At 53.6% G+C, this 25,957-nt stretch overlaps 10 protein-coding genes across 10 annotated transcripts; 3 read left to right on the plus strand and 7 right to left on the minus strand.

The window, feature by feature from the left end:
* The first annotated feature begins 34 nt into the window (after positions 1 to 34).
* On the plus strand, positions 35 to 758 carry COCSUDRAFT_33609 (hypothetical protein). The gene has a single exon (XM_005646482.1). It carries the CDS (start codon positions 154 to 156, stop codon positions 349 to 351), a length of 198 nt encoding a protein of 65 aa, XP_005646539.1. The 5' UTR covers positions 35 to 153; the 3' UTR covers positions 352 to 758.
* Positions 759 to 939: 181 nt separating this feature from the next.
* COCSUDRAFT_53927 (hypothetical protein) lies at positions 940 to 2,318 on the minus strand. The gene is made up of 2 exons (XM_005646483.1): positions 1,829 to 2,318; positions 940 to 1,650 (listed from the first exon to the last, which is right to left on the minus strand). Exons 1-2 carry the CDS (start codon positions 2,104 to 2,106, stop codon positions 1,446 to 1,448), a joined length of 483 nt encoding a protein of 160 aa, XP_005646540.1. The 5' UTR covers positions 2,107 to 2,318; the 3' UTR covers positions 940 to 1,445.
* Positions 2,319 to 3,161: 843 nt separating this feature from the next.
* On the minus strand, positions 3,162 to 4,838 carry COCSUDRAFT_17193 (L domain-like protein; the record flags this gene model as incomplete). Its single annotated transcript, XM_005646484.1, has 9 exons — positions 3,162 to 3,293; positions 3,445 to 3,518; positions 3,602 to 3,674; positions 3,796 to 3,859; positions 3,960 to 4,042; positions 4,150 to 4,208; positions 4,287 to 4,416; positions 4,526 to 4,566; positions 4,727 to 4,838. The coding sequence occupies 9 exons, from the start codon at positions 4,836 to 4,838 to the stop codon at positions 3,162 to 3,164; spliced, it is 768 nt and encodes a 255-aa protein (XP_005646541.1).
* A 429-nt stretch (positions 4,839 to 5,267) lies between these two features.
* On the plus strand, positions 5,268 to 6,676 carry COCSUDRAFT_33613 (hypothetical protein). The gene is made up of 5 exons (XM_005646485.1): positions 5,268 to 5,504; positions 5,605 to 5,735; positions 5,839 to 5,918; positions 6,049 to 6,160; positions 6,295 to 6,676. The coding sequence occupies exons 3-5, from the start codon at positions 5,842 to 5,844 to the stop codon at positions 6,505 to 6,507; spliced, it is 402 nt and encodes a 133-aa protein (XP_005646542.1). The 5' UTR covers positions 5,268 to 5,504; positions 5,605 to 5,735; positions 5,839 to 5,841; the 3' UTR covers positions 6,508 to 6,676.
* An 867-nt stretch (positions 6,677 to 7,543) lies between these two features.
* Positions 7,544 to 8,573, minus strand: COCSUDRAFT_9105 (Glyoxalase/Bleomycin resistance protein/Dihydroxybiphenyl dioxygenase; the record flags this gene model as incomplete). The annotated part of the gene is made up of 4 exons (XM_005646486.1): positions 7,544 to 7,603; positions 7,952 to 8,047; positions 8,245 to 8,341; positions 8,440 to 8,573. Coding segments are annotated over 4 exons (387 nt in total), but the record flags the coding sequence as incomplete, so codon positions are not given.
* An 863-nt stretch (positions 8,574 to 9,436) lies between these two features.
* On the minus strand, positions 9,437 to 12,650 carry COCSUDRAFT_37226 (hypothetical protein; the record flags this gene model as incomplete). The annotated part of the gene is made up of 12 exons (XM_005646487.1): positions 9,437 to 9,597; positions 9,742 to 9,965; positions 10,121 to 10,210; positions 10,357 to 10,529; positions 10,691 to 10,919; positions 11,114 to 11,232; positions 11,347 to 11,430; positions 11,622 to 11,850; positions 11,982 to 12,068; positions 12,184 to 12,292; positions 12,407 to 12,467; positions 12,582 to 12,650. The coding sequence occupies 12 exons, from the start codon at positions 12,648 to 12,650 to the stop codon at positions 9,437 to 9,439; spliced, it is 1,635 nt and encodes a 544-aa protein (XP_005646544.1).
* Positions 12,651 to 13,337: 687 nt separating this feature from the next.
* COCSUDRAFT_53930 (SE-domain-containing protein) lies at positions 13,338 to 17,408 on the plus strand (the record flags this gene model as incomplete). Its single annotated transcript, XM_005646488.1, has 10 exons — positions 13,338 to 13,436; positions 13,682 to 13,747; positions 13,871 to 14,011; positions 14,204 to 14,390; positions 14,617 to 14,897; positions 15,130 to 15,361; positions 15,581 to 15,750; positions 15,970 to 16,172; positions 16,514 to 16,628; positions 17,376 to 17,408. 10 exons carry the CDS (start codon positions 13,338 to 13,340, stop codon positions 17,406 to 17,408), a joined length of 1,527 nt encoding a protein of 508 aa, XP_005646545.1.
* COCSUDRAFT_56439 (hypothetical protein) lies at positions 17,392 to 19,380 on the minus strand (the record flags this gene model as incomplete). Its single annotated transcript, XM_005646489.1, has 9 exons — positions 17,392 to 17,538; positions 17,673 to 17,744; positions 17,853 to 17,908; positions 18,066 to 18,141; positions 18,272 to 18,394; positions 18,553 to 18,640; positions 18,753 to 18,826; positions 18,938 to 19,030; positions 19,201 to 19,380. 9 exons carry the CDS (start codon positions 19,378 to 19,380, stop codon positions 17,392 to 17,394), a joined length of 909 nt encoding a protein of 302 aa, XP_005646546.1.
* A 1,680-nt stretch (positions 19,381 to 21,060) lies between these two features.
* Positions 21,061 to 22,075, minus strand: COCSUDRAFT_56440 (hypothetical protein; the record flags this gene model as incomplete). Its single annotated transcript, XM_005646490.1, has 2 exons — positions 21,061 to 21,144; positions 21,323 to 22,075. The coding sequence occupies 2 exons, from the start codon at positions 22,073 to 22,075 to the stop codon at positions 21,061 to 21,063; spliced, it is 837 nt and encodes a 278-aa protein (XP_005646547.1).
* A 597-nt stretch (positions 22,076 to 22,672) lies between these two features.
* On the minus strand, positions 22,673 to 24,872 carry COCSUDRAFT_33614 (hypothetical protein; the record flags this gene model as incomplete). Its single annotated transcript, XM_005646491.1, has 2 exons — positions 22,673 to 22,918; positions 24,756 to 24,872. Coding segments are annotated over 2 exons (363 nt in total), but the record flags the coding sequence as incomplete, so codon positions are not given.
* Between the last annotated feature and the right edge of the window lie 1,085 nt (positions 24,873 to 25,957).

Here is a 25,957-nt window from a genome sequence, read left to right on the forward strand (position 1 = left end):
CTTGCTGCAGCAGAAGCGTGTTTGAGCGCTGTTCACTTGCGATGTACATATGGGTGGGCATTGCAAGGGCCATTCATGCTATAGCCTACTTTCCACAGTTTTAGGTCTGCCATCCTGTGACAGTCTGTGCCGCTGCTGCCCCTGTGACATCCCATGGGGCTGTCTGCAGCGGCGTCCTACTGCACTGCAATTTTGGGGTCCTCCATGACCTGCCAGAGGCATCCAGCAGTCAGACACCTCTGTGCAACAGAGGCGCTGGGTGGCCTGCAGGTGTGTGTTTTGCACCCACCAGCCAGTGATTCCATGAACCCTTCAGGGGTTATTGGTAGATTCTGGTACATACCATGGTAGCTACGGCTTCCTAGAACGCATGGCCCACCATCCTGTAGTACAGTTGCACTGCAGACAGACACTTTCTGTATCGGCCTCCTCTTTTGATTACAAACAATGGTGACACATGGAAGAGTTGTGACTGATGTTGTCGCTTTGTTGCTCCAGCTTGATTTAGAAATACTTGCAAGACCTCCACTGGAGCTGCCCGTGGGTAGATTGACAATTGGATTATGTGTGGACATTGGATGTGCATGTGGTATGGGAAGTGGTGAATGCATCATGCACATATTTATGTCGGCTGGCTTACTTAATTTTTTCCCAATGAATTTTGAGTGTTGGAATTGCACTCATCTGCAATCCCAACTTCCCAATTACCTGTGGTGGCTGATAGAAGCTGAACAGATGTAAAAATTCTTTTACCTATCAATGCTCTGGAGCTCTATTCAGGCATCATGGTGCAGATGATCATCAGTGCACTGCAAGTTGCTGTCATGGCCACCAGGCAGTCTGTAATGTCTGCAGGCCAGCTTCTGATATGCTTGCTCCAAAACGAGAGAGAACACAGACATGAAAGACAGTGCAAGTGCCAAGAACTGCTCCTCATTTGAAATTCCTTTACATGAGGAAGGGCTGCCTCACGGGTTAAATTGCAAATACGTAAACCCAAGAAGCTTCCGGAGTCCGGCCCAGGAGCATGATCGATTCCATTGCATTCAAGTGTGGCTTTTACAATGTTATGAACACCGTCGCTAATTATGGTGCAGGTCACTCAAAAGTGTGTCTTTCTCGGTTCTTGCTGTTCAAGTTGATGTTGTCTTGCACCTGAATGCAAAGGTCAATGCCCGCAGAATCATTTCAGGGCCTTTCATATTGCCCAGACGATTCAGAGGCATGCATGTCCAGTATAGCTCATGTTGAAGCTGTTGCAACTGGGTTGTCAGGTTGATTCCGCTACGCAGTCTGCAAGCCCAGTGATCGCAATGAAGCGCGCTGTTGCCTCAATGCCAGAAGATTAATCCCGTAATGTCATCAATGCTGGCAATCCTGCAGGATGGCACTTAGTGGTCCTGCAAAAGTAGCTGCTGCATGCCACGCACATATACGCGTATCCATCATATCCGCAAGGTGCAGACAAGCCAGACCAAGAGCACATTGGCGCCAATGACAGTCCTGATGCCAGGAGCGCTTGTTCTGAAGTGCGGCTTCGGTCTGTAATTGACATCCTGGGATGCCAGCGCGCCCTTTGACTGAGCCGCAAGCATTTCGCGCTGATGCAAGCTGAGTACCACGGCTCCGTGGGGGTCTGCTACTGCATCCCTGCATGCGCATCTCAGGCAATGACACATTGGCGGTCGCTGTGCAGGATCCTCAGACTCTGCCCCAATACATCTAATCTACACATAAGAGCCACAGTCCTCGTCCCGTGCAAAGAATCAAAGGCACAGAAGGAAAGAAACAGCAGCAGCGTGGTAGGGTAATTTGGATCGAGGATCACCTGTACCACGGCAACTTGTTACGCACAGACGTCTCTGGAAATCCCAGCCTCCTAGCTGTGCTGATGAGTTCCTGACAGCTGTGAAGTGTAGCTAGTAAAAAGGAGCGCAAAGGTTCTGTGGCAGGATCATCCTTGAAGCGCACAGCCACGTTGCCGCGTGGTATTCTCGAATAAGAGTTCAACGGAGTCCCAGCGAAGTCCGAATTGCCTTCTGTGCCTGGCAAGCTTTCTATACCTCCATCGATGGTGCCCAGTATATGAGCAAATTGTGGTTTCATGACCTACAATCCTTCTTGTTGAACAGATATTGTAAGATCTGAACATAATGTAGCTTCCATGATTATACAGGAGCGAGGTATCTTGATAAGAGGTAGAGAAGTCAATTTCGACTTCACATTTCCAGCACCTCACAAGAAGTTGGTATCAAGCTGCCAGATTTGCACATAGTCACACTTAAAAATTAACAGGACAACAAAATATATCATCCCAGCTTTGGATCTGCAAGCGATCATCAGTGCTGCAGAGCGATGCAAGCGCGATGCATGATGCCAATTACCTTGTAACATTGGGGCTTTGGTAGGGCTTCTGCACAGAAGGGTGGATGCTGTTTCCAAATTGAATTCTGTACATTCCTCAGAAAGTTCATGCATTGTTTCTCACATACCTGTTAGTGTGATGCAGCACAGCTGCACTGCAATTACCTTGCTGCTCAAGCGCTCCCTGTTGGCAATTGATCACAAACACAACTTCAACACAAGTTGTGACCAACTTGGTCACAACCATTTGAAACCGCTGTCACTGTGACGCCGCGAGGTGGCCTCTTGATCAAGCTGAAAGACATTTTGGGAATCTCTACATGCCCGGGAGAAGAGAAAATTCACAGTCACTAGTGTGAGCTTCATACTGTGAAGGTGAGATTGCTTCTGAGAACCTTACAAGCCATGGCAACCCAACGTGCAAGAATTCACAATCAGAGCTACGACGACCTCATGCAGCAATGACTCTTGTCATGCAGCAGCCGCAACAGAGACAGCACATTCATCTCAACTCCTCACATTCTCACACCAATCGCTCCTCAAGCTCCGAGCCGGAGCCGCCTTTCATCTGGGGTCTGGCATCAATCAAAATCACAGGATCCATGTCAACCCATTGGCATAACACATTGCACGAATCACACACCACCCAGTAACAAAGTCCAGCTTGTTGGTGAGTTCAAGCCGGCGTCCCAAGCCAGCCAGCCAGCCAACCAACACAAGGCAGAGGGTGCTTCCTGATTCATCAGAGCTCTCCATGGCTGCTAAAAGCCCAGTTGAAATGTGTGCTGCCGACCACATCAGCCCTCTTCCATGGCGGCAGCATCCCCATTGACCCCATTCTCAAGCAGCTGGCTGGGCATGTGCCCAGTGCGCAGCGCCTCCTCCAGCCGTGCTACCTCCTCCAGAGTGGCCGCATTGGCAATCGCAGCCTGGCGCACCCACAGATGAGTCTTGCACCATGATACAAGGGCCTAAAAACATGACAAAGGCTTGGCGTGATCCGCAGGGGAGCAGCGCATGCACCACCACTTCTGTGCTGATATGAGACCTACTGACCAGGGACCATGATCAACAATGCACAAGCAAGTGACAAGAACGACTCTGAGCCTTTGCGCGCTTGCCTTGATAGCCGTCAGCTGCTGGGGCGTGGGCCCCTTCTGGGCGGCAGGCTCTGCGGGCGCAGCCTCCATGTCAGCGTCGGCCTGCCCCGGGGCCTCAGCCTCTGCCAGGCCCTCACCCGGTTCAAACGTGCGGTTCGCCGTCACCAGATCCGGCTCTGCGGCAAACAGGTTCTCCGCCTCCTGCCTTTCCTGCTCCGGGCAACGCACGCATTCTTAGAGGGCCTACATCATCAGCGGGCATAGGACAGCAGATGCTGCAAGCCAAGAGAGGTGTCCGTAACCTCAACGGACGCGTGAATTATCAGCATACCTTTTGTTTGACCTTTCTGAAGTCCAGCACCTTGAGGTGCTTGCACTGGTGGATGAGGTACAGTCTGCACTCCAGAGGTCTCAGCACCGCTCGAGATGTAACGTCAGGAACCAGCAGCAACAGCCTGTACAGAGAAACATGAGCAGACTGTGCCCTGGTCTCACCTGTAGTGCTTCGCTTTTGTGACCTCATTGTCCAAAAGACTGAGATGCTGTAGCTTTGGAAGAGTCGAGAGAGGCTCAAGATCCTGCATGCCACCCTCATGTTTCACATTGCATCTGGCAGACAATACAAATCCCAGAAAGAGCATTTTGACACATCAAGCTTTGCAAGCAGCAGCAGACAGGGGCTCACCGCAAGATGCTTCAACCGGTTGTTTGTGAGGATGAGGTGCGTGAGATTGGGGATTGACTCTGCAACAGCACATGCTGATCAGCCCCTTCTTCTACTTCTCTACACAGCTCTGTGCGAACCCCAGCGCACTTGCGCACCTTGCAGGTGCCGCCCAATCCTCGTTATTCTGTTGTTGTTGAGAAGCAATGTTTTCAAGCGCGGGAGCTTTGGGAATCCTTCCAAGATGATGATGTTGTTGTCTGACAGATCGATGCTGTCAAATTGATTCTGCAGGGCAGGCTTGCAAGGCTCAGATGGTTGAGTCTAGTGAGGGGACAGCCATACATAGCTTGTGCACGCCAAAGAAACAAAAGCGACATTTGATGTGCACTCGTACCTGTGTGGCTCCTAGGTTTTCTATAGAATTTATTTTTGAGCCTAAAGACACAGACGTCAACAGAATCAGTCCAGCATTGCTGATTATCACAGAGGTTCACAAACCTCTGTGAGCGCAGGGCTGGAGCACCGATGGCCAAGAGGAACCGTTGCAGTCAGGCGCTGCAGGTCTACATTTCTGATAAAGCATCATTAATCGCACCTCTGAGATCAATCTCATAGTCCTTCACACAGTTCATGTACTGTGGGCTTCTCAATATGAGCTCTGCGGTGAGCCTGCCAGCCAATCGCGGACCTAAAGAGCCTGCGGCCATGCGAGCTGTGTCCATGGTGACAGAGCTACCAAACTTGGCAAAGCTGGATTTATCTGCTAATCCTTCGCAACGCTGCCATCATGCTGCCTGGTAGGCGATGCTTGCGATATTTTCAAATAATTTCCAAAAATCGCAAAGACCAGTTGAGGCAGACGTCCAGACAATGACACCCAGCTCAAGCCTTGACGGCTGCAGACCACTGAAGTATACCGTCTTCCTCCAGCATTGCCAGCCCCTCCACCAGAAGAGGCTCTCAATTAAAAGCACGACAAATGACTTAGCAAGCGTTGGAAATATATTGGCATGCTAAAAGAGACGTGCAAAGCAAACCAATAAAACTGGACTTGACAGGGAACGCCACCCACTGAATCCATTCCGAAATGCATGAACTAAGTTTCGAAAGAGCACGGAGATCACTCACTACCATCTGAAAAAACATCTTCCTGTGCTAGATGCATGGATCGCCTCTGCATGCTTATAGAATGACAAGATTCGTATATCCCGCAGGTCGGAGTGGCATCCACGATCTGGCTAGGTCACGTTTGTGAAATCGAAACAGAATCCAGGTGATGTCTGGACAAGAGTGAACAATGAGGATGGCGGCCTGTTGTAGTGTGCCACACCACGCTGGTCACAGCATAATACGACAAGTCCATCCTGTCCAAGGTGTGCTACGTGCAGGAAATCTGACCAACTACATGCAACGTGATACCATCAGCACTGGTGCATAACTTGCTTCTCTAAATATGAAATTGCTCTGCGCAAGCTATGTTGACAGGTGGCATGCTTGTCAACACTGGGACACATAGCTTGCAGCACTGTCCCTTCAGCCGAAGCAGATCCCGGCTTCACTGCGCACCTCCGCAGTATAATCCTCAGAATGTGCCAGATCCTCAGGTGAACACACGTTCCATGAGCCAGCATGGTTTCTTGAAGCAGGAGAGCGTAGAAGTCTGGGTCCAGCGCATGGCTTGATGCATGCGGGCCCTATGATTTTCAGGTGATGCCAAGGAAAGAATTCAGCCCTGAGGAGGCTGTGGCCGCACAAATGGATGCCCTGCTTAATAATGATACTCCATGGTTGGCCCCCATCCGTTTTTTTTTATGCATGCTGTAGAGCAGGAATGGCGCAGCGATGACCTGAAGATGAAGATCAACAATGCTAGGCACTGCCTGGCAGGTGCAACAAAAGCGTGTTCTGTCACTGCAGGCCAAACCATGGCATCCAGACCATGTATGAGTTTGGCTGGGATATTGGAGGCATGGAGCGCTCCAGGTATTTTGGGTATTCTAAGGATTTGTACCATTTTGATCATTTCTTGGTGCGAGCATACCCTCTGACTGCGTGGAAGCACGCTGCACCATATCTACCCCCAGATTGTATACATAGCTGTGTGCTGTGTACCCATTGTGTGTGGTCTTGCTCATCCTGTAAGATTGGCATTGTGGGGAGCAGGGACAGTTCCAGAACACCTTTGGAGACCTCTTAGGTGCCGACAGCTGCAAGATTGCGGAGATTAGGACGCTGGACACCGACATTATGGATGTTGACGTTATTGTGCAGAGACTGTCTTCTCATGAAGAAAAGCTTATAACATTTCGGATGCAGAAGAAAGAAAGCGGCAGAAGAGAAGGGTCCTGGATGACAAAGGCAATATTGAGACAATGATGGGAAGGCCAGTGCTGTGATTGCATGAGCATAGAACCCCGTATGAAAGCTTTGGAAATATGGATTTCGTGTCTAGTACATTGCCACTGCAACCGAACGCAATCTGAAAGACTCCATTTGCACCTTCAATGCAGAGTGTGTGATCTCTTGTAATGCACTGTTTGCTCTCGGGGTGCCCCGATCGGGCTGGCTACAATATCATGCAGCGCTGCTATTCGCGTTTAGTAGCAAGATGGTCATAAAAGATTCACACATCACTGATAGCAGTACTGCTTTCACCACTATGCAGACAATCATCCACCAAATACTCCAACTCCACTTACTCTGAGAGTGGTAAGGTTAGTTATTGCTGTCTCTAGATCTAGGCATCCGAAGAGTCTTCTTCACCAATCTCGACCGTTCATATTCAAGTAACGCAGAGTCTGCGTCGCAGACCAGGTTTGACCGTTAGGAGCAGCACTACTAGCGAGCCCTATCATGCAGGAGATGACAAGCATCACAGAGTATCTTGTCAAAATTATAATATACTAGAAAAGTTGGATGTTTCACTGACTTACCTGTGCAACACTAAAGTACACGCATGAAACCAAAATCGTCTCAACTGAAGCTGGCAGCTAGCGTAGCTAGGGCCAGTGATGTCCTTTGTACAGGAGATCCCACCCGTTAAGAAGTGGACACTATGGTAAGCTGGTGTATTAAGCTAGGCAGCTTCCAGGAAACACAGGCAGGCTCCTGATTGCAGCAAGGCAACAACGCACGACAGAGGAGAGCCACAAGATGCATCCTAATATCCGAGAATGCTCAAGCAGCCACACCCCATCACTGCAGCTGCAATTGCAAACCAGCGCCCTGCAGGAAGGAAGGAAGGTGACAAGCGCAAAAATCTTCGAAAGATGGCCGCTGCTTATTGCAAGGGTCGCATTGACGATGCGTCAAAGTGCATGTGAGCGTTGATGCCTGACTTGCAGGCAGGAAGGGCTGTGAGCGGCATTGTGCAGGCCCTTGAGAGCTGGCACTTCTCAGACAGCAGCTCCTTAGGAAGATTGTCGCAATTGCAGATCTCTATCATATTGTAGTCCGGGTCATGGAAGAAGACCTGCAAGACAACAGGCACGGTCAAGCATCCCGTGCAATGCTGAGTCAATGCACAAAGACCCCAATGACAGCATATTTCCAACCAAGACCTCCATCCTGTCCCTTCTTCCGGACTGCTACGTGCCCTAAGTATTTCTTCCAGATGACCTGGTGGGATAGACTGGTGAAAAGGCACCTTGAGGACTGTCATGCAGCAGGCCAGATGAAAAGGCACTGAACACAGAGAGAACCCTGCTGATGTCAGGATACCACTCATAGAAATCCTAGTCTTTGATGGGAATTCTGACAGAGACCGGAGACCTTTTGCTGGCGTCACGCAGCAAATGTTTGCTGGCAACTCAGAACCCACCTGCGAAACAACTATCCCGTGCTCCTCCACATTTGCCTTCACGAATGGAATGTTGAAATCGCTCAAGCGCCGCTCCACCTCCTCGAGCGAAGTCGCCTGTAACCCCCCATACGTGACTTTTCACCCCACACGCCGGGCTTTCGGAACGGTCTTCCAACGTTGAGAAGAGGCCCTCTGAGTGTTATGAGTGTCTGCATAGAGTTTCTTGACAATACACCAGCAAATCAGGCATCTGCCACCACGCACGTAGGCTATACACTGAAAGCGCAGAACACCATGAGACATGTCTGCACCTGGAAGGAGGTGTGATCATCACTAGGATTGAGTGGCCGTGGCTGCCGCACAGGAGTCCCTTTGATAAGGTGTAACGATATCCCATAACCAATGAGCCTGTCACCACACCTCATTCAGTCCAGAAACTAACCCAAAACTCACAGTTGAACAGGGAACTCGGGGCACAGGCATGTCATGCAGGAGGTCGAGCTTACCAGCAGCCTTCGAAATCAAACGAGGAAGGCCTCTTGATCTCTGTGAAACCGAGAACGTCGGTGTAAAAGGCCGCAGCTCTCTCGGTCTCACAAACAACACGGGACAGATGTGAGATAGACTGCAGGGGCAGCGGCGCCGCTTTCCTCATGAAAATCAACCCCTTTCGTGCGCAGAAACCCTCCCTTAATGAAGTTTGCTTGGGATTGGGGAAAGGGAGGCTGACTTGCAGGCATATTTTGTGCCGCACAAAAGCCCGGAGCCTTTAAAGTATCTTTAAAGAATTGCGCTGAGTCACTCGCCTGTGACGACCGCCAATGCCGTCACACTTTCCCGCGCATGGCCTCTCCAAAGGCAGACTTTGCACTTCACCGAGGCCTTCAACTGCACAGGAGGAAAACACTTGAAGCTTGCACTGTGGCGGGGGGCTGCCTGTGGACAGTGGGCCTATGCAGGTGATGTGGCCGGTTGTCACTGACTAAATATTGATATTATTATGATCATTAATCATCATGATGATGATTTGCAACTGACGCACGTGCGCAAGCCAAAGTCTAAAAGACTCATCATGGCTGGTCCAGCACTGGTGACACATCATGATAGTACTGTGCATTAGATGATCTTTAAGGGGTCCTTGATGAGGGCATGCTTTTCAGTGCGCAGTTCTGGCAAATTCCTTGAATTCAAGCTTCCTCAAAGGCAACTTGCCACCTTGTTTGAAACATTGGATGGGAGAATTCTAGAAGATCAGGGGAATGCCTCACATCCAATAGTATTAAGTAGACAGCCCAGCAGGATTAAGACGTGTGCAAGGCTAGCAGCTGCAGATTGCAATGTGTCGCAACACAATCTAGACTGCTGCAGCATTTCACTTGGCGTCGCCAACTGCAAAACTCACAAATTCAGCACTGCTAACGCTGGCCACTGGCTATCGCAACATAATATCTTTGAAGGCTCATCATTGTGTGAGATCCGCATGCATCAAGTCCTGCAGCAGGCCTACATCATGGTGTAGGCAGGGCCACCGCCCCCTTCCGGAGTCGTCCACCTGATGTTCTGGGTTGGGTCCTTGATGTCGCAAGCTTTGCAGTGCAGGCAGTTCTGAGCATTGATCTGCAGCTTCTCCCTGCCATGCTCATCCGTGGCATATTCATACACTCCTGCACGCAGCAACGCAGCACTTGTCTCCGGCAGGGAAACTCCTGATTGCTTGCCGAGAAGGGAACAATTCCACATGCCATCTATCAGCGCCTGCAGAGAATCTCCTGCACCATGGCATGCAGCGGAAGGAGAACTCAACACACCTGCTGGGCAATAGCGGCCCTCAGGTCCTGCATAGATGGGCCAGTTGACAGCCGCGGGGACGCCCGCATTCCTAAGTCGCAAGTGCGCCGGCTGATCATGGTCGTGGTTTGTGCCGCTGCGGTACAGCGAGTCGTTCAATGCGAACGTCACCTGCCCATCCGGCGCCGGGTACTCCCGAGGTGCAAACCCGCTTGCGGGCTGCAGTGCTTCATGGTCTGCATGCCTGCACCACGCAAGGGAATTCACCATTATCTCTCCGTGCGTTTGCTGAGAACAAGGTTTGAAGCTGGCTGTCAAAACAGGTCTGGAGGGGGCGTTGCACAGGAGTTTTGTGAAGCTGGCATGCTCTGGGTGTCGGTTGACGCAGATAGGGGCAACCTGTGACGCAGTGTCCAAGGGGCCCGGCCGCGGAGCAGAATGGTGTCCACAGCCGACAGCGCCAGCCCCGGCCAGAAGCCAAAATGGAACCTGAAGAGCACACTGCTGTTCTGAGAAGGGGTACAACAAAAACCCGTCTGCTTCAAGCACCATCAATATGGAGAAATCAAGACTAATAGGCTCACAGCGTTCCAAACTTCAACATGAGTAGGTGAAGGGAGGCAGCAGACGCATACGAAGGCCTGATGTTGCGTTCCCTCTCAAGCTCCTCCCAGACCCAGCTGGCTTTCAGCGCGTCCTCGTAGGCGGCCAGATCCGCAGCCGCCCCCGACTCTGCGCTTGTGCTTGTGAGCTCCGTGAACGCCGCCTCGGCCGCCAGCATGCCTGACTTCATGGCTGTGTGCGTCCCCTAAATTCCAGACCCAAGCGGTCATCTGTGCAACTTCGCCCAAATGTCACACCACACCCCTTCAAGACACCGGAATACTGCATAGGCAAGCGCCACCCATCAGATGGCCAGATACAGAACTGACTGCCGCAAGTTTCCTACTTTATAGACACAATGTTCACCTTAATTTTGGGGACATTGAGGAAGCCGGCAGAGCAGCCGATGAGGGCGCCGCCAGGGAAGCTGAGCTTGGGCACGGACTGCAGGCCGCCCTCATTGAGGCAGCGCGCGCCGTATTGTAGCACTGTGCCCCCCTCTAGCAGGGCCCTGATCTTGGGGTGGCTCTTCCAGCGCTGAAACTCCTGGTAGGGGTTCAGGTAGGGGTCCCTATAGTCTAGCGCCACCACCAGCCTGCCCACGCACAGAAGTGGCTCACAGGACTGCCCAACAGACCAAATGGAGATGTGGCTACATGCTGGCTTCACCCTGCCTGGTCAAACATGCAGAGACCTCTAGTACTTCAAAGAGGGACGGTGCACGTCTCAAAAAGCCCTGTTTGAGGTCGCTCATTTTGTGGTTTCTCAGAGAGGGTTAAAGCTGCACACCCCAGCGCAACGCGGTTGGCAGACATATGATACAGGAAGGATCCACCGTAGATGCTCTGGTCCAAGGGATACCCCACTGTGTGCCAAACGTGTCCAGGCTTGGCCTTCTCAGGCGCCACCTGTACTTCCACCGAAACATACTTATCACAGTAGTTTTGAGGCAAACGAATACCTTCTAAAAGTGTGTCGGGCCAAAGAAAAGACAGGGAGTGTGAGATCACATTGCTACACACCTCCCAGACTTCCTTCAGGCCAATGGCATAGGTTTGTGGATCTGACCCCGCTTCCTCTCTTAGGTTGTACCGCTTCATGACTTCCTGCGCAAATATTCAGGGGCTATCACATCAACTACGCTCACCCTTCTGGCATGCTTATCTGCTCATCAAGCTTAGGACAAGCCCGTCCACATATCTTGCAGCAGTCTGATCAACAATCTCTGGCACTCTATCACATTGTCTCTTTTTATACTGTTGACTTGTGAAGGTGACAATTTGGAGAGAGGTCGCACCTCAGACAAGGACCCACGGCAGCCCTCAGCAAAGAGGGTAGCGCGTGCTCTAATCTCCATGCCGCGGGCATAGGTGTCTTTTGGTCGGCCATCCTTGCCGATACCAAAGTCATTCGTGGCTATGCCGGCCACTGCTCCCCGCTGGTACAGCACCTCGCTCGCTGCAAAGCCTGGGTAGATCTCCACACCTAAACCATCTGCTTTCTCGCCCAGCCATCTCACCAGCTCACTGCGCAAAATTTCTCTATTTCAGATGACCTGGTGTTTAGACAACATGATGTCAGTTGTAGTTTTGAGGATGTTTTGCTATGGCTGTCAGTGGCACGCATGCACTATCTTGGAAACATGTTGAATAGGCACCTGAGGCTGATCACATAGTTGCCCTTGTTGTGCATCTGTGGCGGGTTCGGCAATCGTAATGCATGTTTTCTGGTCAAATAGAAAAACCTGGTATGAAACTCACAAGCAGCTTGTTAATGGCCAGCATGGGAATACATCAAGGACAAGGCTCTCTTACAGATGCCAAGCACACTGCATGAACAAGCAGGAGGGAAGCAGGTGCCTGTCATCAGTCGCGGGCACATGCAAAGGTGCCCCCTCCGCCTTCCACTCTGGTATGAGCTCGGTGAGAGCCCTGGGCTCCAACACGTTCCCAGACAATATATGCGCGCCTGGGCACCGCACACATTGCCTCAGTCTCTTGAACCCAAGAAATACAATCTTCATTGCACGCATGTCGAGATCACATAATGACGTGCCGGGATTTTAAGGAATCAGGGCCTTACCGACTTCTGACCCTTTCTCCACTACACAAACGCTGATTTCTTCGCCAGCCTCCTGGCACATCTAACAGCACAGAGAGCTACAGCCATGGAGATGGAGCACGAGACAGAGGGCTGCATGACAGAGGAAGTCTAATGGTGATGGTACTAAGGAATTCATGCAGCAATGCTAGCCTACCTGCTTCAGCTTGATAGCAGCAGACAGCCCGGCAGGGCCAGCACCCACAATGCACACGTCATACTCCATAGCCTCGCGTGGTTCAGATGTAGATGCTGCCTGGCCTGATAGCCATCTTCCAAGCTGTCCTTCCTGTAACGCAAGAAGGAACGTCACGTCCCGTGCGTAGCAGTTATACTATTTCTCCAAACACACCTTGAAGGAAATCGGCCACTTTCAACATGAGATTTGCAGTGATATGGCTGTAAGGAGATACATGTCGAGCTCATCATCGATCAACCACAAGATTGTCCTCCTCGTATCTTCGGTTGTAAGGAAATTGCCTACCGTGCTGCAAGTCACACGCCCTGCCGGGACGATGCCCCTAATCAACCTACTATAACACTTGATTGATGATCTCAGTAACATTTTTACAGTTTTAACTGATCCAATCTGGCAGGTGCTGCTAGTCAATCTTCACCAGATGTGGGGATGCCAACTAGCTGTGGCGACTTCTTCACTCCTCGGCAACATGCATGCACCGGTTTTAATGGCTCATATTATGCACAGTTAAACAAATTGTTCAGATGTCCTTCAAATTCAGAAACAGATGAGACAATCATTGCGCAGTCAAGATGCCACGGGTGATGCCAGCTGGCAGGCGCACAATCATGTACTCTGCAGCAAATCTGCAGAGTGAACATTTGCAAGTCATCAATTATTGGCATACCTCTGACACTGACGAAGACAATTGGCTTCTCCATGCAAGGCTGAAGCATGGGCAGAGGTGGTGAGAGCGGCTTCTTGCCCGGAGCATCCACCAGCACTTTCTTGCCTCCAATCACATCAAATGATGACTTCAGCCGTGATCCTGAGGTACGGGGGTTTTGAACACCGTAGTAGATGCTGCTCATCTAAAGGGAAGTACTCTGTTGTACTAACGGTAAATACTATTCTGTATATCTTGTTCAGTGCTCCGGTAGCTTTCAGGTGAACAAGGAAGGGTGTGTTGTGAGCGTTGATTGATCAGTCTCTTTATATTTTTGGATGCATGAAAAGCCATCATGATTGTAAAGAAAGACGGTGCGTTTGAGGAAACAAATAGCGAGTTTGTGTTGCAGGTATGGGATGTTGTAGTGGTGGGAGCTGGCGTGGCAGGTTCTGCCTTGGCATACTCACAGGGACGGGTAGGACATCAAAATGACCTTCCTGTCATGCACCAGTTGTGCACAGTGCAAGGAAGAACCACACCCATGTTGTGTACTGCCGGGGCAGTTCTCCTTGCTGACCCTGGGGCCTCTGCTGGACAGGATGGGCGGCGTGTGCTCCTATTGGAGCGTGACTTGTCGCAGCCGGACAGAATTGTGGGCGAGCTGTTGCAGCCGGGTGGCTACCTTATGCTCAAGCGCCTCGGCCTGGAGCAGGCAGTGGATGGCATCGATGCCCAGAAGGTGTTTGCACTTGTAGCAGCAACACAGTCCACAGTGTGGCTCCTGATTGCCAGCATAAATTCATCCATTACGTCTGCGGAGGAGTTCCCCTCACCAGTCATCCTGCGCCGAGTGTCCTGCAAACATCTCGTGAGGAAATTCCCAATGATATCTGTGCTTGGGAATTGCGCCAATAGGAGCCAGTGCGTGCAGGTGTACGGGTACTGCATGTTCAAGGACGAGGAGGAAGCGAAGGTGAGCTATCCGACAGAGGGCTTTGATGGGGACGTGGCGGGGCGCTCCTTCCACAACGGCCGCTTTGTGCAGCGGCTGCGGCAGGCCGCTGCAAGCAGGCCCTCCGTCACCATCCGGCAGGGCATCGCCAAGCGCCTGCTCAATGGTGCGCAGTTCTTTTTGGTACTGGGATCGCTCTTTTGGCTTCATTATTCCAGGCCACTGTTGCCATCACCATTATATTATAAACAACTATCCTGAACACGAAGCCCTGGGAATGAACTAAATCAGCCTGAGGATCATGACCTGGCTATGATGGGGCATGGACCAAAAGAGCAGAGTAGCATTTGGAAGAGCAGTGTCAGAATGCGTGGATGCTACTGGGGCCGCAGAGAGGGGAGACGAGTGGAAGGAAGACAGCGAGGAGGCGGTTAGTGGGGTGCTGTACAAGGCAGCGGACGGCTCCGAGCGCACGGCACGTGCCGACCTCAGCATCATCTGCGATGGCATGTACTCGTCGCTGCGCAGCAAGCTGTCGACGCCGCACATCCGGCACCCCTCCTTCTTCGTGGGCCTGCTGCTGCACGGCGCGGCGCTGCCCTATGCCAACTTTGGCCACGTCGTCCTGGCCAAGCCCTCGCCCATCCTGTTCTACCCCATCTCCTCCACTGAGGTGCGCCCCCGGCCCTCAGCTGGCTAAATCTGCATCAAGCCGTGTCTCTGTCTTGCACCCGTTCCGGTCTCGGTATTTTGCAGCACTAAAGCCCCATACTGACATGTTTATCCTATGGGGCGCTCTGCAGCTAGCCAATGACAAGCAATGTGGAAGATTGCAGTACATCCCTTCTGGCTGTAGATGCGTTATGTGGACGTACACAAGTAATGAGGTCTTGTATGTGGATTAGGTGCGGTGCCTGGTGGACGTGCCGGGGGAGAGGCTGCCGAGCGAGCTGCCTGGCTACCTCCGCGCGACCGTTGCGCCGCAGGTGCCGCGGCAACTTCGTGCCGCCTTCTTGGAGGCTGTGGATGCCGGGCGCATCCGCAGCATGCAGAATAAGCTGATGCCAGCCGCGCCCATCCACCGGCCGGGCGCGCTGCTGCTCGGCGATGCGTTCAACATGCGCCACCCGCTCACTGGTTCGCTCGCCGTTGCTGCCTTGGAATCCATTTCGTCGTCTTTCAAGCCTGCAATGACGTTTTAGCAGGAAGGTGCAGTCGATCCCTTCCCCATGCAGCATTTGTCAATCTGTTTCTGTCCTTTCCTGCTTGTTGCAGGATGTCCTCATGGCCTGCCCGTCATAAAGCTGCAGTGTCCAGTGAGTTTCTGGAATGACGATGGCCTGATGGTGTATGCAGGTGGCGGGATGACAGTGGCGCTGAGTGACACGCTGCTGCTTTGCGACATGCTGCGGCCGCTGCCGGATTTCAGCGACAGCCTGGCGACCGCGGCCACCACGCACGCCTTCTACACACGCCGCAAACCCCTCTCCGCTACCATAAATACCCTTGCCAATGCCCTCTACCAGGTGCTATTTCCAGTCATCAATCTCTAGGCCCATCGTGTCCTCAGACAAGAATCCTCCTTGCTTTCAACAAGAAAGAACTCTCTTCACCCAAGAAGTGTGGAAGTAATCAAGTCATCAAGGGGCAAGGATAAGCTGCCTGCGTGTAAACAGCGAGGAACAAATCTAGTCATAAAAATGCAAGCAAGTGAGATGGGGCTGGCGGTGGTGGTCTGTGCGCAGGTGTTCTGCTATAGGGGCAGCGCAGCGCACGAGGAGATGCGGCAGGCTTGCTTCGACTACCTGCGCCTGGGCGGCTGGTACAGCGCGGGCCCCGTCAGCCTGTTGTCTGGCCTCAACCCGCGGCCCTCCATCCTCGTTATGCATTTCTTTGCCGTCGCCGTCTTCGGTGTCGGTCGCCTGCTGCTGCCGCGCCCCACCCTCAGGTCCACCCCGCTGCAACCCTTCAGCACCGGACAGCACGCCCTTTGATGCCCTTGTATCTCCCTTTCTGAGAGAAACAGATATGCAGAAACAGCCATCAAGGCGGAGCGAGGGCCAGAGGAGAAAGGAAGGGCTCCCTTACAACTGGATAGCATGATGCATGCCTCTTTCTCCTCAACATCTCTTGACAGGGTTGTTTTGTGTCCAAGCTAGCCGTTCCTAAGTTCCTCCCTACTAGGTCCTGTTGGGCATGTAGCCAGCTGCATTGCGTTGATGCACTACAGCAAGGAAGGCCCACGGAGTATTGGTGCCCATTGTGATATGTCCGGTGGCTGTGGTGCAGGGGGGTGTGGATGGGTGTGCTGTTGTTGCGCTGTGCAGCATGCATCATTCTGCCCATCATCAAGGGCGAGGGCATTGTTGCTGTCTTCTTTCCATACCTGATTCGACGTCCGCTGGTGCAGACTGCTCACTTTCCTCTCTACCGGATAGGGCTGTGGCTATTGCTCCGTGCGAGTGTCGGCGTGCAAACATTCATTCATATTAAAAGCGCAAATCTGCTTGAAGACCCCATGCATGCGAAAGCATATTCTCTGGTGTATTCATTCAACTGGGCTGATGATGTCTGTGTTGTTGAACAGTTGGTCAAGGCATCTACTATGAAGCATGCCTTCAGTTCCAAGGAGCTCAGTGGCGCACTGTCACGCACACAACGTTCAATGGAGAAGTGAAGTAATGGACGCTATTTGAGTGGTGTCCTAAGGAATGCATGCAGGATTGTTGTCATAATGTCCTTGTGGCATTGTGTTTTCAGAATGCGTCCAAGAAGTTGTATTTACTGCAAGCTTACAACTGCAAAGTGTTGTCTGTCTGTATAACATTGTTGTCTAGGTTGCTGTGGGCAGAGAATGGTGCAAGGTTTCGATGTTGCAGACTTGTCGCCAAAGACATTGGATATGATGTAAATACACATGTTCTTGAACTCCTGAAGCACCTCACATGTGCATGTAAGGCCTTACACGACCGGTTTCATGGGGACTTGCACTCAAGATGCATGACACGGTATGTATACATTGCCGCAACAGCAATGCAGGCAAGTTGTATCCAATTCAGACAGACACAAAGAATACATACAGCTCTGCAGTGCTCTGCAAGACCAGCGAGCTGTGGCTATTATTTGGGCTAGCTCCTCCTGCCTGAACCAGATCTGGTATTACGTAATCACTCCTCTGCCTTGAGCAGCTGGCGCCGCTGTCCAGGAAATGGTGTCATTAGCGTGAGCACATCCTGAACTTTGTCAGCACTGTTAAAGACAAGCAGGCTCAGGCCATAGTTCTGGGTCCAATCGCCCTGGTACACGCCTGTGATCTGTCAGGGACAAAGCACCCAATATTCAGAAGCCTTCATGATGTTTCACCTGTAAAACCTTTTTGATGCTATGAAGGTGCAGTTATCCAAATAACCAGCATTGTTACTAAATGCAAAGTGAACGAGCCTCGTACCCTCCAGAAGATGAAGGCCTTATTGCCAGCAGACACAGCAACTGTGGAGCGGTTGTCCTTGACCTCATATTCCTGCAGATGTGAACACAGCAACTCCTCCCATTGATTATTGACGAGTAACACTGAGTGGCACATTAAGATGTGTTGCAACGCAACATGCTTGGTAGGACAAACGCTGACCTTGAAGATGCCGCTGACCATGCTCTTGAATGTGTCCAGGCCCTCCTTCTCACCACCTGCAGCACACTGAATTGTCATGCAGCGAACAGTCCGTGTATCTCATATACTGCTACACAATAGAGCCTTTGTCACAGCATTGCTGGTAGAAACATGTAACCAGAGATTATTGCCACAGCACTGTCAGACAGAACATAAAATCAGATTGGTGCATACCATAGATTAGGCTGTACAGGGACACATCCTTGGCAAAGATCTTATCAGCAAGGGAGACATCTCCAGTGGCCCAGATCTGCCATGGCACAGAACAGGCACCTCAGTACCACCATGCCAATTCAGCCACACCTCACTTGACCGGGTTTCCTGCGCATGTGCAAGTGGTTAACAGTGGCCACAGGGTGACAGACGGCTCGGGGTCGCACGTGGTTGTAGAGTGATGCTGCATGGTCATGCTTCTGAGCACGCTTCTCACTCTGTTCCTCAGAGCCGCGGTATTTGAGCGCATCGTCAATGCTCAGCTTGCTGTAGTCGGGGATGGTCTTGAGCTGCACAGCATCGTCTTGGCATTATCATAACATTGCTGTGGTGGATTCAGTACAAGAACATTCTGTATGTGTCAGAATTCGTGGAAAATCTATTACACACACAGAAGTTGGTGTGCTCAAGTAAAGCCCTTTGGCTACCCTTCAAAAGTGGTCCTCACCTTGCGTGCTGCCTCATCGTGGCTGAGCTGGCGCAGGAAAAAGATCTCCTGCACTCGCTCCTCGCGGTTGAAACGCAGGAAGAAGATCCTGAACAGCGAGCTTCAGCATCAACATTGATGATGTTTGCTTACAGTGCATCATACAAAAACACAGGAAACACAGCAAGACTCATCATGATGGCAGAAGGACCATGGCACACCCAAGTGTGCTGGTGGGCTTAGCCTGTCCAGCGGCATGCTGGCCTTGGTAAGCTTCCTTCTTGGGTGTCACATCCTGCACAGGCAGTTGCTTTAGTCTGGATATCCATTGTCTAAAGGCAGCCTTAAGGAATGTATTGTGATGCTGAATAGTCCATGCAGGCTTGGGCCAGATTCGCAGCCACACCTTGTCAACATGGAACGAGAAGGCAACATTGCTGTGCTCGTCCACTGCCCCTGTGATGGGAATGTGCTCATAACTGTATCTGTCAATGTATGCCTGCAAGTACGAGCACAATGGTTTCAGCGCCACCGACGATCCGATGACATGTCCAACAATAACAATTATGCTTTATATCGGATCCTAGATTACCACTGACCAAAACCAGGTTTTGAACAAATACAATAATTTCCGACTACAAGCATCATCTTGTTGGTGCAGGACTTTACCTGGAAATATCCCCTTACGGAGTTTCTTCCATGGAGGTCATCGAACAGAGTGATACCGTCCTTGTGAAGGATGACATCGGACGACAGAAGATCATCCCAAGCGCTCAAATTGAAGCGTGAAAGGCCGCTGTCAAAGGTCTTGCTGGCACCGAGAAGGCGCTGCTCCTTCTCAGTCTTCATTACCTATACAGATCAGCAGGGATACACATAGGGAGCACCGCGAAGGGAAAGCAACCTGATTTCAAGAAAACCCATTGCACTTCCTCTTCACTAGCCCACGAGAAAGTTTAATGACGTATTCCAAATTTGCAACGTGAGCATCGGACACAGATCGCACCATTGCGCAGCGTCGGTGGTAATAGAGCTAGTTCTTTCGTGAAGGCGAATCTTTCAGCTGGAAAAGTACTCAAGCTTGGTCTGTTGTCAAGCTTTTAATCCGAAACCGGAGAATTGGAGTAGTTCCACGTCCAAAATATTTGGAAGCTGCTCCTGATTTTTGGATTTTCGAAGCAAGATCTGACGTGGCAGTTTCTTAGTAGCCCAAACTTAATCACTGCTCGTGTGTTTGGCATTCATTTTTACTCAAAGTGACAACTGTGTCTGTACAAAAGGACCTGTGGATTGCAACACAATCTGCCTTTTGCAATCAACAAAATATTGCAGTTGCCAGAGCACGGTGCTCGCGCCAACACCAGTGACCCCATTTCTATGAATAAAACTAACACCCTTCTCTTGGTATGCATTTTAAAACAATGGCTGCGGCTTAGGCAGAGCTCTGTCTTCTGCATGCTAAAACAGGCAATCGCACAAAGCTACCATTCGTCGGCTAACACCTGCGCGCCTCTTAAGGTGGAAGTCATGCTATGAGCCCGGCGGGGTCATTCGTCCCAATGACCGTCACCCGATTACCGATAGGCCCGGCTCGTCCGGGCTCAGGAACATATCCCATGGGCTCGCCCATGCGTAAATTCCACTCGCTCATTGGCATAGATCCCTCGCAGACGACGTGGCTCAAACACGGTGTTGTAAGAAGTAGAGTGGCCTTGCTGCGACGATCTTCTGAGACTGAGCCATTGTTCGCACGATTTGTCCGATTGGATCCTCCGAGTTACAATCTGCCACTCCATTTCTTTACCTTGTCTGCTACAGGGACGCTGCAGGCCTTGTTGATCATCATGCAAGTGTTGTCGTCAATTGCTGCTGCAGGACCCTCCTCTATCGGATATGCCGGCCCTGTAACGTGTGCATATATGCCTATATGTGCCTATATAGGGGTCATATAGGAAAGATAGGCCTTTATGGCACTTCTTCCCTTCTATCGTTACATGCCCCTTCCTGATTCCCAATTGGGAGACCCGGGGCCGCGCTCAAAGGCGACCGGCAGCAAGCAAAAGTGTCTTCCGGCAGGATCTTGCTCCATGGGCAGATCCGGCATTGCCGGCATGCCGGCAGATTCCTGCTCCAGGGCAGTCGGGCACTGCCGGCTGTAAGGCGCTAAATACCGTCTGCCGGTTGATGGCAGCCGGCAACGCCGTTCCGGCAAGCCGTCTGAACGGTTGTTTGTTTAGGACTTAGTAGTCGAATGTTGGTAGTCAGGAAAGTTGCATCCATGCTGCTGCATCCAGGCGCGCCTGCGCCACCTGCGGGAGGATTCTCGAATTTTCGAAAAGAGCTGATGACATGGGGTATCTCCCGCCCCGTTACAGCGTGCGTGGTCTGAGCTAGAGCGAGTAACCCGTTTAAGCGTACAACGAATAGTCACCAATATTGGTCCTCTGAAGGTCGGTTGGGCCCAACACCTTTAAGACGCTAGCGCAATCGTGCGGCACTTTGCACAAGTGGTCTAAGGGTTGCGAGCAGCTACGCGGATCTAACCGGCGGGGTAACAGCCCCTTGGTCCACCCTAAGGTGACCGTTTAAGGGAACCAGCACGCCGGCAACGGCCTGCGCAGGTCTCGCTGCGCCTCCGCATAAGTCTCTAATGGGAAAGTCAGGTATATCACAGGCGGGTTAGCGGACTCTAGATACCGGAAAAGGCCTTCAACGGTCCCGGTGTCCGCTCTGCCGGTTATCCTAAGCGGGTAGTCGGTGGGTCAGGGGTATTGTTTTTGACATTTCTCACCGGCATGCCGGCAGCCTGCGGAATCCTGCTCCAGGGGCAGTCCGGCACTGCCGGCAGCCGGCAGAATCCTGCTCCGGAGGCAGTCCGGCATGCCGGCAGCCTGCAGAATCCTGCTCTAGGGGCAGTCCGGCACTGCCGGCGTGCCGGCAGAACTCTGTTCCAGGGGCAGTCCGGCACTGCCGGCATGCCGGCAGCCTGCAGGGTCCTGCTCCAGGGGCAGTCCGGCACTGCCGACGTGCCGGCAGAATCCTGCTCCAGGGGTAGTCCGGCACTGCCGGCATGCCGGCAGCCTGCAGAATCCTGCTCCAGGGGCACTGCCGGCATGCTGGAAGCCTGCAGAATTCTGCCCAAGGGGCAGTCCGGCACTGCCGGCGTGCCGGCAGAATCCTGCTCCAGGGGTAGTCCGGCACTGCCGGCATGCCGGAAGCCTGCAGAATTATGCCCAAGGGGCAGTCCGGCACTGCCGGCATGCCGGCAGCCTGCAGAATCCTGCTCCAGGGGCACTGCCGGCATGCCGGAAGCCTGCAGAATTATGCCCAAGGGGCAGTCCGGCACTGCCGGCATGCCGGCAGCCTGCAGAATACTGCTCCAGGGGCAGTCCGGCACTGCCGGCATGCCGGCCTGCCTGCAGAATCCTGCTCCAGGGGCAGTCCGGCACTGCCGGCATGCCGGCCTGCCTGCCGCCGGCACTGGCGCCGGCGCCGGCAGACTTCGGATCCCCTCGACTCTGCCTGCCTTTTGCTCTTGCTCCATGGCAGCTGGACCGCTACAAGGGTTTGTTAAAAGCCTGCAAGGATCCATCCGAGCCGGTGCGCGGCCCGCTCCGTCGGAGTGCTGCAGGCTGGTCTTGCGAGTGCTACAGGGGGAGCTGCCGCCAGCCTAAATCTCTCCAAACTGCTTGGATGGGGCAGGCCGGAAGAGGTGATCGTCTTGTAGATTTTCTTATGCTTTGATTCTTGTGACTACTGCATGCATGCATATGCTTGTTCCGTGCGCGTGAGCTGTGTGCCTTCTCAATGCGTGTTCTGTGGAGCGGCTTCACTTGGAGGATAGAGATGTATCAGAAGCGGCTGCGTCTGCTACGCCGCAGCCGCTGCCGCGCATCCGCTGGAGCTGCCGGCAGCCAGAGCGCGGCCACGTCCGCCACAGACAGCCTCCTAGGGACTTCCACAATTCACACTGGATCCTGGCACTTTGCTATGCAATGGTGCGCCCTGCTCCTGGGTTGCTCATGCATGTGGAGTCTGGCAGCCCAGCGAGTAGCTGGACCATGGTGTTGCAGAGAAATGGTGGATTCCAATTTCAAGCCAGTGACTCCGTCGGATCCGGAGCGCTACCATGACCGCAAACTCAACCAAACGTCATATTTGCGCTGTTGCAGATGTTCTCGAGTCCACTGCTGTCAAAAACTGTCTCGTGTCTGCGGCCTGAAACAGCCAGCCTCTGTGCCGCAGCAACTGCCGGCTCGGCGCCGAGCGCCTTTCCATGATCAGGGGGCTGTCGGGGCTCGGCTGTGCAGGCTGCCGGGCTGCTGAGATCACAGGTGCTGACGGCGCCGGAGGCAGCCCTCCACCGCCACTGACGGCCGCCACTGCCCTGCTTGAGCAGACGCCTTGTCAATGGCGCTGACAGCTCCCGCCCCTCCGGCTCTGCCTGCTCTGCAGCGCTGAATGAGCGCACTCATGCTAGTCACTTCCACGCTGGCTCTTGCCTCCGCTGAGGCGCCGCCGGTCGCCATGCCCTGCACACAACCGTGGCAGTCTGTAAGAACCTTGGAGCCGCGCTGCCATGAAACCTGTTGTCTCCCAAAAGTCCCACAATCGCGAGCCTGTGAAGACAGGACCGCGATGAATGGGCTGCATGCAGAAGGCTTTCACGCTGGCAGCGCCGCTGTCATGCATTCCTGCTGCTTGTGGCCATTGCTGACAGGAGCAAGCATGAAAATTACCCAGAAGCCCTTCAGTAGAAATTCAGACTTTTTGTCAGGTACCCAAGACTATTTGAACTTTCACCTTGTGAGCTCCCAGTAACTTGGCACCGGTCTTGCCTGCATGAGCAAAGCGCATGCAGATCTCCCTTTGGCATGTATTGATGTGAGCTTGAGGAAGGACAAAGCCAGGCAAGTGCAGGTCCACCCACCTGCCGCGGCCGAGGGTGGGTTGCCAGAGTGATGGCGGCCGCAGCTCAGACGGCTGCGAGGGGTGCTCCGCAGCAAGCGCGCCGGAATGCATCGCCGGCAGTCCGGCTGGCCATCATGACGCCGCTGCCTGATGAGGGTGCGCCCGCTGCATGCCTAGAGAACACAAGTGCTGGTGTCAAGGACTCCTGCCAGAAAGAGCGATGTGCGAGAATGAAGTTGAGGGGAGGGCTGCGGAGCGCATCACAGGAAAATGCATGAGCAGGCCCCACAGGTGTGGCTGCAGACGTCCTGCCTGCGAGCTCTGTGGCATTGATTAAGGATAGCAAGCAGTGGCGCTTGAAACCGGTTGCATGTGGCGGGAGCAGGCCGGCCGGCGCACCTGCCGCTGCAGCAGCTTGCGGCTGCATAGACCCAGATCCTGGACACAAAGGTCCTCACAGCCTGCCACGCCCATGCGCTGCTGCTGCCGTGGGGAGGGAGAAGTCGCCCGGCTGGGGTCCTGGCGCCCCGGCCGGCCCAGCGCGCACGCCGATCCGGCTGGAGGCGAGTCCCACCTGCGATCGGGCAGCCAGGCAGGTCTGAGCACAGCTGCGCGCGGCCAGCGCGAGGAGTCTTCACTGCCAAGGCTAATGCTAATGCATGCTAAGGAGCAGCCAACCATGTAAACCGGTAACAAGCATGAAAATTACCTAGAAGCCCTTCAGTAGAATTTATATCAACTGCCCAAAGACTAACATAATTTTAACTTTTATGGGCTCCCAGTGAAAACGCACTGGTCTTGCATGCATGAGCAAAGCGCATGCAGATCTCCCTGTGGCATGGATTGATGTGAGCTTAAGAAGGGGCAGCCAGGCAAGTGCAGGTCCACCCACCTGCCGCGGCCGAGGGTAGGTTGCCAGAGTGATGGCGGCCGCAGCTCAGACGGCTGCGAGAGGTGCTCCGCAGCAAGCGCGCCGGAATGCATCGCCGGCAGTCCGGCTGGCCGTCATGACGCCGCTGCCTGATGAGGGTGCGCCCGCTGCACATCCAGAACACAACCGCTGGTGTCAAGGACTTCTGTCAGGAAAGGCGGTCTGTGCGAGGAGTTGGGAGGCGGGCTGCGGAGCACATCACAGGAAAATGCCCGATTAGGCCCCACAGATGTGGCTGCAGACGCCCCGCTTGCATGCATGGTGGCATGTGATAATGATAGCAAGCAGTGGCGCTTGAAACTCTGTATGAGGCACGGGTGAGGGACTCTTGCGCTTCAGCCAGCCTGCAGCTACAGCAGTGGGAGCAGGCCGGCCGGCGCACCTGCTGCTGCAGCAGCTCGCGGCTGCGTAGCCCCAGATCCTGGACACAAAGGTCCTCGCAAGCTGTCACGCGCATGCGCTGCTGCTGCCGTGGAGGGATGAGTCCCCTGGCTAAGGTCCTTACGCCCCGGCCGGCCCGCGCGCACGCCGATCCGGCTGCAGGTGAGTCCCACCTGCGATCGGGCAGCCAGGCAGGTCAGCGTGCACGTCTGAGCACAGCTGCGCGCGGCCGGCACGACGAGATTTCCCTGCCAAGGCGCCAACAGTACCCAAGGCGCCAGGCAGGCTGGGACATGTCCCTCAGCAAAAGCCCCGGCTGCAGCTGCCTTGCGACCCCTCAGCAAGACTCTCTGTTGATGAAAGAACGGCTCGAGGCGTGAAGCCCAGAGCATGATGCAGCCTGACCCCTCCCTGAGCAATCCTGCTTTCCAAGCATGGCTAACCCTGCCAGGGAGGCCAGGCATCAGGCAGGTCCAGCCAGGTGCCGCCAGGTGATTGTCAGGGAACGTTCAGAGGACGGTGAGGTGAGCTGCAGGGTCCACACCTGCAGCAAGGCGCGTCCACAGGTGGAGATCTGCTGCCTCGATCTGCTCAGGTGCCAGCCTCTGGCAGGGCTGGCCGCTGTCCGGCGCCGCGTTCCGACGGATCTGCAGCATGCAGAGATGGCTTTGGTGGCAGGAGGAGCGTGAAAGCATGGCGATCAGGGCGCTTTTGGGGTCAGGTCAGGACATCGCGCTGGCCATCCTCGAGCCCAGCAGCCACAGCGAGGGAGGATCGCCACAGCAACCAGTGCATAAATGTTCACAAACATCATACCTGAGATCTGCGGAGGCGAAGGGTGCGCCGGCGAGCTCCTGGGCTCCAAACAGGACAGGTATGCGCATCGCAGGATGTGCAAAGGCCGGCGCCGGGCGACGCACTGGCGTGCCAAAGGCCCGGAAGCAAGAGACAACAGGCTACGCGATGCCCTTGTCAGGGTGCGGCAGTCTGGGAGCCCGCAGAAAGCGTCGTTGCAAGGGCAGCAACAGGTGTGGCACTCGTGCGAAATGTTGGATTCTGCCCAAAATGACATCCAGGCCGGCCGCGCGCCTGCGGTGGGGGCCTGCATGCAGGCGCGCCTGCGCCACCAGCGAAGGAGGGGGGAGAGCAGAGTGCAGGCAGACTGCAGTCCGGCGCAGGCCGGGCTGCTGGAGGCTGGAGCTG

The sequence above is a fragment of the Coccomyxa subellipsoidea genome, assembly GCF_000258705.1.
Source record: "Coccomyxa subellipsoidea C-169, whole genome shotgun sequence".
Taxonomy (NCBI): Eukaryota; Viridiplantae; Chlorophyta; class Trebouxiophyceae; family Coccomyxaceae; genus Coccomyxa; species Coccomyxa subellipsoidea.